This window comes from Mastomys coucha, unplaced genomic scaffold, assembly GCF_008632895.1.
Source record: "Mastomys coucha isolate ucsf_1 unplaced genomic scaffold, UCSF_Mcou_1 pScaffold15, whole genome shotgun sequence".
Lineage (NCBI taxonomy): Eukaryota > Metazoa > Chordata > Mammalia > Rodentia > Muridae > Mastomys > Mastomys coucha.
The window spans coordinates 77297540-77307464 of NW_022196897.1; the positions used below are offsets into that span (position 1 = coordinate 77297540).

Here is a 9925-nt window from a genome sequence, read left to right on the forward strand (position 1 = left end):
CGGATTTCTGAGTTCGAGGCCAGCCTGGTCTACAGAGTGAGTTCCAGGACAGCCAGAGCTATAGAGAAGCCCTGTCTCGAAAAACCAAAATAATAATAATAATAATAATAATAATAATAATAATAATAATAATAAAATAAATCCGAAACCAAAACCAAAAACCAAAAAAATTAATTGAGCCTGGCATGGCGGCACATGCCTGTAACCCCAGTACTAGGCAAGAGTTCAAGGCTACCTTGGCCTTACTTCCAAAACAGTTATAACTTGGTTCAAAAAAAAAAACAATAAAACAAAGTTTAATTAAGCATCAATGGAAACAAGAATGAAAAAGCAACCTACAGAATGGAAAAAAAGTCATAAATTTGAGAAGAGGTTAATAGTCATATTAGCTCAAAACCATAACTAAACTAAACAACAAACAAAACTTGAAATATCCACTAAAAGACACATAGATGTCCAACAATATATGAAAAGGTACTCGACATCATTTAGGGAAACACAAGAAAACAGCAATGCTACCACCACACCTTACAAAAGATGGAAAATAGCCTTGGGAAGGATTCGGAGGAACTGGAATTCTTCTGTACTCTTTTTGTTTGTTTGTTTTTCGAGACAAGGTTTCTCTGTGTGGCCCTGGCTGTCCTGGAACTCACTCTGTAGACCAGGCTGGCCTCAAACTCAGAAATCCGCCTGCCTCTGCCTCCCAAGTGCTGGGATTAAAGGCAAAGCGCCACCACCACCCGGCGTTATTTTTGGTTTTTCAAGACAAAGTTTCTCTGTATAGCCCTGGCTGTCCTGGAACTTACTCTGTAGACCAGGCTGGCTTCAAACTCCTCCTGCCTCTGCCTCCCAAGTGCTGGGATTAATGGCATGTACCACCACTGCCTGGCACTGACTGCTCTTCCGAAGGTCCTGAGTTCAAATACTAGCAACCACATGGTGGCTCACAGCCATCCATAATGAGATCTGATGCCTTCTTCTAGGGTGTCTGAAGACAGCTAAGTGTACTTACATATAATAAATAAATAAAATCTTTTTTAAAAATGATTTAAAAAAAAAAACAAAGAAGTGGGGCTCAGTGGATAAAGTCGACTGCTGCTAAGTTTGTCTATTTAACCCACAGAGCCTACGTTGTAGAGACCCAACTCTTGAAAGTTGTCCTTTAACTCTCACATGCATTCCATGGTACCTGGCCATACACCCACACAAATGTAATTTAAGAAAGAAAGAACGAAAGAAAAGGAAGGAAGGAAGGAAGGAAGGAGGTGGAACATACTATTCCTGCAGAGGACCCAAGTTCAGTTATCAACACGGACATTAGTTGGCTCATAACAGCCTACTTTCAGCCTCAGGGAATCAGGTGCCCTCACATAGACAGTCAAATTTACAGATAACTAAAAATAAAAATAAATAGTTTTTTAAAATGAGAAAGTAATGGGCATGGTGCTACACACCTTTAATCCCAGCACTTGGAAGGCAGAGAGGCCAATGGATTTTGTGAGTTTAAGGCCAGCCTGATTTTACAAAATGAGTTCCAGGACAGCCAAGGCTGTTATACAGAGAACCATCTCAAAAAACAAACAAACGAACAACAAGGACAAAAAGAAAACCCAAAAAACTAATATTAAAATTAAATGAAGGGGCCCCGGCAGTGGTGGTGCATGCCTTTAAACCCAGCACTTGGGAGGCAGAGTTAGGCAGATTTCTGAGTTCGAGGCCAGCCTGGTCTACAGAGTGAGTTCCAGGACAGCCAGGGTTATACAGAGAAACCCTGTCTCGAAAAATAAAAACAAACAAACAAACAACAACCCCCCCCCAAAAAAAACCAAAAAACAAAAAAATTAAATGAAGGGGAAAACCTCTCCAGCACAAATGCTAATAAATTCTATAAAAGAATTAAGGAAGGCTGAGGAGGTGGCTCACTTAGAAAATTGCTTGCTGTGCATGTATAAAGACCAAAGTTCTGATTCTTTCTGAGTATCCATGTAAAAAGCTTTGCCACAGTAGTATTGCATGCCTGTGCTGTGAGCTGGGGAAACAAAAATAGGTAGATCCCTAGAACTTGTTGCCAGCCACCCTAGCCAAATTGATGAGTTTCTGCCTCAGCGAGAGACTCTGGAGAGTAACTAAGGAAGACTCCCAACCTCGAACTTCTAGCCTCTACACATACATGTATATGATCATCCATATGCACATGTACAACTCATATGCAGCATATACATACACACGCAGAACTAAATGTTGAAATAATACCAATTCTAAACAAATTCCAGAAAACTAAAGCAGAGGGAATACTTTCCAACTCATTTAAAAAGGTCAGCATTACACTGACAATAAAACAAAAGGTGATGATGCTGATGATGACGATGACAACAACAACAACAAAGAAAGAAAAAAGAAAAGAGAATTACAGACTCAGGCATGATGGCTCATTCTTGAAATCCCAGGTGAGCCAGATGGATCAAAAGTTCAAGATCAGCTAGGCAGTGGTGGTGCATGCCTTTCATCACAGAGCTGAAGAGACAAAGGCAGGTAAGATCTGTGAGTTCAAGGCTAGCCTGGTCTACAGAGTGAGTTCCAAGACAGCCAGGGCTACACAAAGAAACCCTGTCTCAAACAAACAAACTAACTAAACAAACAGTTCAAGATCATCCTTACATAGTGAGTTCAAGGCTAACCTGGGTACTTGTGTATATGACATACATATTTGACATAAGTTAACCACAACATTCTATGATAAAATATTTGTGTAGCAATACTGAAGAGATGAATGGATGTGTGTAATAGTATATACACCCAGGGAAATGTTCAAAATGGATTGTTTTGGATATTTACTTAAATCTTTAAGCTTCTATTACTTGAATTTTATAATAGATTTAAATTTTAAAAAAATTCATTAAACATCTTTTCACTTTGAAAATGTAATGTGTAGTACCTCACCAAGGGTTTGAAAGATTTCAAGACCAAAGCCAAGGTCAGATGTCAAAAGTCACAAAACATGGCCCTGCTGTTCCTCCATAACTGTTCTCAAGTCAACTTCCTGTCAACATCTAGGGTAAACAAAGTCTTCTATACCAGCATACCTCTCTACCCCAAGCTAGCGGCCTGTGAAGCACAAAACTCAAATGCTCACACCAATCTCCACCGCAGTGTAAGGAAACTTCAGTTCTATGCATGTAAGATAATATACATGTCCAGCATATATAATATACACATATAACATGTATAAGAGGTGATATAGGGCGATAGGGTGTGGCTCAGGAACAGAAGTATGCTTAGCAATGTGGAGCCCTTCAGCACCCTCTTCTACAAAAAACTTGGAGGTGGAGTGTGCAGAAACAAAAGTAGGCTCAGTCTGGCACAAGCTCAAAGCAGCTGTCTTTCCCCTTTTTATCATGATGCTGTTCTCTAGAATATTTCGGACTATTTACCACCTCCAGGCATAACCAATTTCTCTATTCCCGTGTCCTAGATTCCTGAGGAAATAAAAATCTTTTGCTGGAATTCTTTGTTCTGGCTTAAATTTAAACACCCTCTCCTGGAAGTCACCTGTTTTGTAACCTGCACTAGGGGGTTGGGAGGTGGGGGGAAGGGGGTGGCAGAAAGCCACACAGCCCTGTCCTCTGCACTCATTTGGTTGCCTTTCTTCTGTTTTTTTTTTTTTTTTGAGACCCATCTCAGACCTGGACTCCTGGTCTCCCATGCCTGTCTAACCTGGCCTTTCAGATGAACTGCTTTCCTAAAACCTCCCATTTAAAGAGGCCTCATCTGTGACACAGCTTCACCTCTTTCAACTCTATAGTGGGAGAAACAGTAAGCTAGAACATAAGCTAGCTCAGATGTGTGCTTTATTTTATTTAGCCACAAAAACATTTAAAACCACTGAAGACTAGTTACCTAATGCCAGTATTAGGCTAGATACAATGAGCTGGTCCAAGTCTTACCTATTTAGGAATGACTCCAACCTAGAAGTTTTGGGTCAGCCAGGGCAACATAATGGGACCTTCTCTCAAAAAAATAAGATAAAATTGTTAATATATGGTATTTTAAATGTATTTTAAAACAGTTAAAAATAATTTTAAAAATGGTACTTGAAGCTATATCTATTTTGGAATTTTTTTGTAACTTTTTTTAATGTATGAATGCTATCTGCATGTGCACCTGCATACCAGAAGAGGGCATCAGATCCCATTACAGATGATTGTGAGCCAGCATGTGGTGGCTGGAAACTGAACTCAGGACCTCTGGAAGAGCAGCCAGTGCTCTTAACTGATGAGCCACCTCTCCAACCCCCATTTTGGAATATTTGAAAATTAAGAGTAGGCTACATAGGGAACTCAAGGCCAGTCTGGATTACTAGCAGATCTGATCTCAAATGATAATAACTGGACATTGTAACACATCTCTTTAATTCCACCACTTGGGAGACAGAGGCAGGTGGATCTCTGTGAGTTCCAAACAATCAAGGGCCACATAGTAAGACCCCGTCTTAAAAAAATAAGAAAACTAGGGCTGGTGAGATGGCTCAGTGGCTAAGAGCACTGACTGCTCTTCCGGAGGTCATGAGTTCAAATCCTAGCAACCACATGGTGGCTCACAACCATACATAATGAGAAACAAATAAAAAAAAAACCTATGGGCCAGAGCAAGAGGGAAAAAGCGAAGGGAAAAAAAAGATAAGAAAACTAAAACCAAATAAACAAAACAACAACAAAACCCATATAGCACTCATAGAGACTATACATATACTTTCAGGCTTTATTTGAAAAAGAAAAAAATTATATCCAAAAAATTTAAGCCATTTTTGCATGAAAACTGTCTCTTTACTATTAATGGTAGATTGGCCCCCTCCCAAACCTGTTTGTCTTCTTGAGGTCTATTGAGTTTTTAACTTAAGTTCTAAAACTAGAATGTCACTTTTTATAGAACAACTGTCCAATGTCAGCTACCAACCAGATAAGGTAAACTTCCTAAACAGCCAACACCTCAGCAAGTGCACATAAACCTTCGCATTTTAGACATTCCTCAGGGGACATGGTGGTACACCGTGGTAATTCCACATGTGAGAAATGGAAATAGCAGAATCATCTGGAATTCAAAGTCATCCTTAACTACATAGCAGTTCAAGGAAAGTCTGGACTAAAATGAGACCCCCCCCTTTCCAGAAAATCAAATAGTTAAGCATTGTGATACATACCTTTAATTCCAGTACTCACAAGGCAGAGGCAGAAAATCTACGTAAGCTCAAAGCTAGCCTGATCTAAATAGAAAGTTCCAGGACAATCAGAGCTACATAATGAGATCCTGTCTCAAACAACAACAACAACAACAACAAAACCCAAATCGAACCAAACAAATACAAAATATAAATAGAAACTTAAGTGTGGTCGTCCAGACGTAAAAAGACTTGCCTTTGAGCCCTAACAACAGAAGCAGGGCAGGTTATGACAACAAAGTGCCAAAACTCTACATCAAATCTTCAAATCTTGCCTGACACCTGACAGCACCAGGCCTTTCCTCTTATCTCCTGTATTTAAATAGTATTCTTCAGTCATCCAATGAAGACTCTGACAACATCTATAACTCCCAGAGATTCTTTTTTTTGTTGTTGTTTTTTTGTTTTTGTTTTTGTATTTTTTTCTAGACAGGGTTTCTCTGTGTAGCCTTGGCTGTCCTGGAACTCACTCTGTAGACCAGGCTGGCCTCGAACTCAGAAATCCGCCTGCCTCTGCCTCCCAAGTGCTGGGATTAAAGGTGTATGCCACCACCGCCCAGCCTGTCTTACTTCCTTTAAAGGGAGAAATTTCTCCCAGATACTGTCACAGCAATGAAAAACTAACACAGGAAAGACAAACAAAATGAGGTTACATATGAAGGGGTGCAGAAGGGCATGGCCGAGGCAGGCAGGGCTCTATGAATTTGAAGCAAGCCTGGTCTACATAGTGCATTCCAGCCAAGCTACATAGTGAAATTCTATCTCAAAAAGAAGTTAAGGAAGAAAAGGAGGAGGAGGAGAAGGAATGCCCGACTCTATGGATAACTAGTCTATACCTTCTAATATTTTAAAGGCCAGCATTCAAAACATATTTGAATTTTGTTACCATTTATAAGTTTGAAAATTAACCAGTTAATTTTTTTTTAATTTTATTTTATGCAAGTACACTGTCACTCTCTTCAGACACACCAAAAGAGAACATCAGATCCCATTACAGATGGTTGTGAGCCACCATGTGGTTGCTGGGAATTGAACTCAGGACCTTTCGAAGAACAGTCAGTGCTCTTAACCGCTGCGCCATCTCTCCAGCCCCATAACCAGTTACTTTTGTTCCCAACCTTGCTACTGGATATCAACATTCTTTCCATTCCTCCAAAAACCATCTGGTTTTATATCATAACCATGTGACCCATGTAACCACTTACCCCTTTAAGGAAGATAGGTTTGTCCTTTATGGCAAAATTCCAGATCATAATATCTCCCCCTTTGGAGCCCACAGCCAGGGTACTGGGATGAGTCGGGTGCCATGCCAAGGATGTAGTCCTCCTGTCAAAGGGGGCAGCTTTTTGGAATACCCGGTAAGAAGCTAGAGAGTTCAAAAAGGACTTCTGGAGACCCTAGTACAGAGAAAAATAGAATTAATCTGGATTCACTGAATTAAAACTCATGTCCTGAGCTAGGCATGGTGGTGCATCCCTTTAACTTCAGTATTCATGAGGTAGAGGCAGGTGAATTTCTGTGAGGCTGAAGCCAGCCAGCTGTACATACAGAGATCCATGTCAGCTAAGACTACACAGTGAGATTGGGTCTCAAAACATAAATAAAAATTAAACACAAGTCCTGGATAAACTGCCAATCTCTGGCTCCTTTGTGGATAGGCAATAAGTCTTCACTGGCCTTGTGCATCAACTATCCACAATGTATGTGAACTAATCCTGGAAAGCAAGAGGGAGGATGCATGTTGTGGCTAGGATGTCTACGAAGTAAAACCTTTTCTCTTCGACTGAGTGTCCGGTAGGTCAGTCATCATACCTGGGGTGACCTGATGACTCTGAACCGACTTATCTAGTTAGAGGGGGGCAGTAGTTGAAAAGCTACGTAAGCCTTTGAGAACGTCAAACAGGAAACATCTCACCTGCTGCAGTGATGGCCAAGTGGCTTTGCCCAGCTTATGCAGGTAAAGATCCCTGATAATGCTGCTACTCCGTGGAGGGATCTGCAGGTTGGACAACTCTGCCAGAAGGCAGCACGACTCACATTTCCTGCTAGAAACTGCCAGAGAAGAATACAGACATTGTCCTCTCCCCAATCTCAGGAAAGGTTTTTCCCCTGGAAAACCCGTTGTCTTATCATCTCCTAAAAACCTTTCTGCGCTGTTGAGTCTCACTCAACCCAAGAGAGAAATCACAACCCTTTTCTAAAACACTCCTCCAAATGGAAATACTGAAGTGAAACTAAATATGGCCTGGCAGGGTTCCTTAGAGCTTTGTTAAGGAAATACAGATTATGTTCACTGAAGACTTTTCTTGTGTGGGATGACAAATTAGTAGGAATTGAGGGACAATCTTAAAATCACAAAATTTCTAGGACAGCACTGGAGTCATTGCTTAGGAAAAAAAGTTTGTTTAATCTTATTAAAATAATACAAGAGCTATCCAAATATAGTGGTGCATAACTGTAATCCTAGTACTCAGAGGACTGGAGCATAAACAACTTGGATTGGAGGCTAGCCTGGGCTATACAGAAAGACTCTATTTAAAGAAATAATAAATAGGGGCTGGGGAGATGGCTCAGCGGGTAAGAGCACTGACTGCTCTTCCGAAGGTCCTGAGTTCAGATCCCAGCGACCACATGGTGGCTCACAACTATCCGTGATGAGATCTGTCGCCCTCTTCTGGTGACAGCTACAGTATATTACACCGGAACTAGCAGAACTAGCGGGGCGGAGCGAGCAGGGCCAGAGCAAGCAGAGGCCTGAGTTCAATTCCCAGCAGCCACATGATAGCTTACGGCCATCTGTACAGCTACAGTGTACTCATACATATAAAATAAATAAATCTTAAAAAAAGAAATAATAAATATAATGAGCAACGGTTACTTGAGTGGAAATCAGAAGAACGCAGCAGGGTTTAGAAAAGCTCTAAATTGATTAGGTGGCTTCAGAGAGGAGAGCTAAATCAGAGTATAATGAAAATAAAACAACTCTGATTTACCAAGCCCTTCTGGTAGATCCAATCTTATAGGTCCTTTCTCTTGACAACTTTCTTCTCATGGCTAAAACCACTCTATCAACTTACCACATTCCTTATAGCCCCAGGGTCAAGCCCTGGTAAACCTCTGAGAATGAGCTTCCGGGAAAGGAGGGAGGGAATTTCAGACTCTTAGAGCTGAAGCCCAAGGCTATACAGCTAACAACTCCAACTACGGAAATTCAGCAACCAAGGGGCTATGAGAGGGAGAGTTACTTTGAAACTGTAGATGTGTAAAGCTCCTGGAACAAGGAAAGTGGGGACTGTGACTTTTACGGTGATGGAGCTCACCTTACTGTCACCTGAGGGGTTGGGGGTTAGTTAAACTTAAACTCTCTGGTATCAATGAACTGGCAAATAAAACTAGTCCGAAGAGTGTGGCGCAGTGGCAAACCACTTGCTGAGAGTACTGGAGGCCTGGGTTCGAACCCTAGATCTCCCAAATAAAAATCACAGCCTGAGGCGACGGGGACCAGGAACTGCATCAGAATCCCAGGCACACTCGCCCACCACCCCAGCTTCGGCCTCTGAACCACCGGAAAGCTAAGACAGCAGCATAAACCGTACCGGGACCCTGCACACACAGCTTCTTGGCTTCGGGCTCCTGCTCCTGAGGACTTCTGCGACTTTTGCTCTGGAGGAGCACCGCAACGTCGGGGGGCTTCTGGGTTTCTGGGCATTTCTTGGGAGTCATGACGTACTCGGTGAAGAGATGTCAAGCTCTAATGGGAAAATAACGAAGCAAGGAGTAAAAAGCCTCCGTGGAGAAAACAGGAAGGGACTACATACCAGGCAAGGCCGTCCCAGGTAGCTCAGCTAGGAGAACTTCGCGCCAAACGCTCCTAGGGCAGCTGTACTTTTAGCCCCGCCCTATCCCCTCGGGCTGCCCCGCCCCTGGAACTGCCCCGCCCCCTCGGGATTGCCACAGCAGGGGGCTGTCCCGCCCCCGGAACTGCCCCAGAGTGCCCCGCCCCTTATGCAGGCCCGCCCCCGGCTGCTCCGCCTCTTCCGGAGAAACGTGTGGAGCGTGCTGGGAGGGTTTTTTTTCTTTTAACTCCCTAAGAACTGGGACTTCCAGAACTGGTGTGCTGGACCTGAAGAATCCAGATTGTTTAAACCTGGCGGAGGTGGCGCTTGCCTTTAATCCCTGCACGCTGGAGGCGGAGCCAGGCGGCGTCAGAGGCCAGCTTGTTCTACCGAGCAAGTTCCAGAAGTCTGGAGAACTAAGCAGAGAAACCCTGTCTCGAAGAAGAGCGACATTCAAAGGAGAGAGAGAGAGGGAGGGAGGGGAAAGGGAGGGAGAGAGAGAACCAAAAAAAAAGAAGAAGAAGAAAAGAAAAGAAGAAAAAAAAAGAAAAAAAGAGCAAAGATCCAAGTTTGGCTAAATAATTCACATTTTGCCCATTAATAATAGGTGCCTCTGATTACTCAATCACAGCTTTAGCATTTGATTTTTTCCTCTCACTTTACAGATAGATGTATTTTACCTCATACTGTAGGGAAGAGCAGTATCTATGGTGGCACGCTCTGTGTAATTCTGAGCACTGAGGCGGTTGAGGCATGAAGAGTTAGCCTGGACTACACTGACATCCTGTAGGGATCAGATAAGAGTGAGAAAAATCTGACGTGCTATTGCACAGCAAAGTGACTAGATAATGCATTTGCTGTTTATTTCCTAAAA

At 42.4% G+C, this 9925-nt stretch overlaps 1 protein-coding gene across 2 annotated transcripts in view; it reads right to left on the bottom strand.

The window, feature by feature from the left end:
• The window catches only part of Ddb2 (damage specific DNA binding protein 2), a 17701-nt gene extending 8513 nt beyond the window's left edge, over window positions 1-9188 (bottom strand). For both annotated transcript variants that reach the window (XM_031370992.1, XM_031370993.1), the window contains exons 1-3: window positions 8812-9188; window positions 7131-7267; window positions 6421-6612 (exon numbers count right to left, since the gene is read on the bottom strand). In XM_031370992.1, coding sequence (XP_031226852.1) covers window positions 6421-6612; window positions 7131-7267; window positions 8812-8938 — 456 coding nt within the window. In that variant the 5' untranslated portion in view covers window positions 8939-9188. The remainder of the gene's footprint in view (window positions 1-6420; window positions 6613-7130; window positions 7268-8811) is intronic.
• Between the last annotated feature and the right edge of the window lie 737 nt (window positions 9189-9925).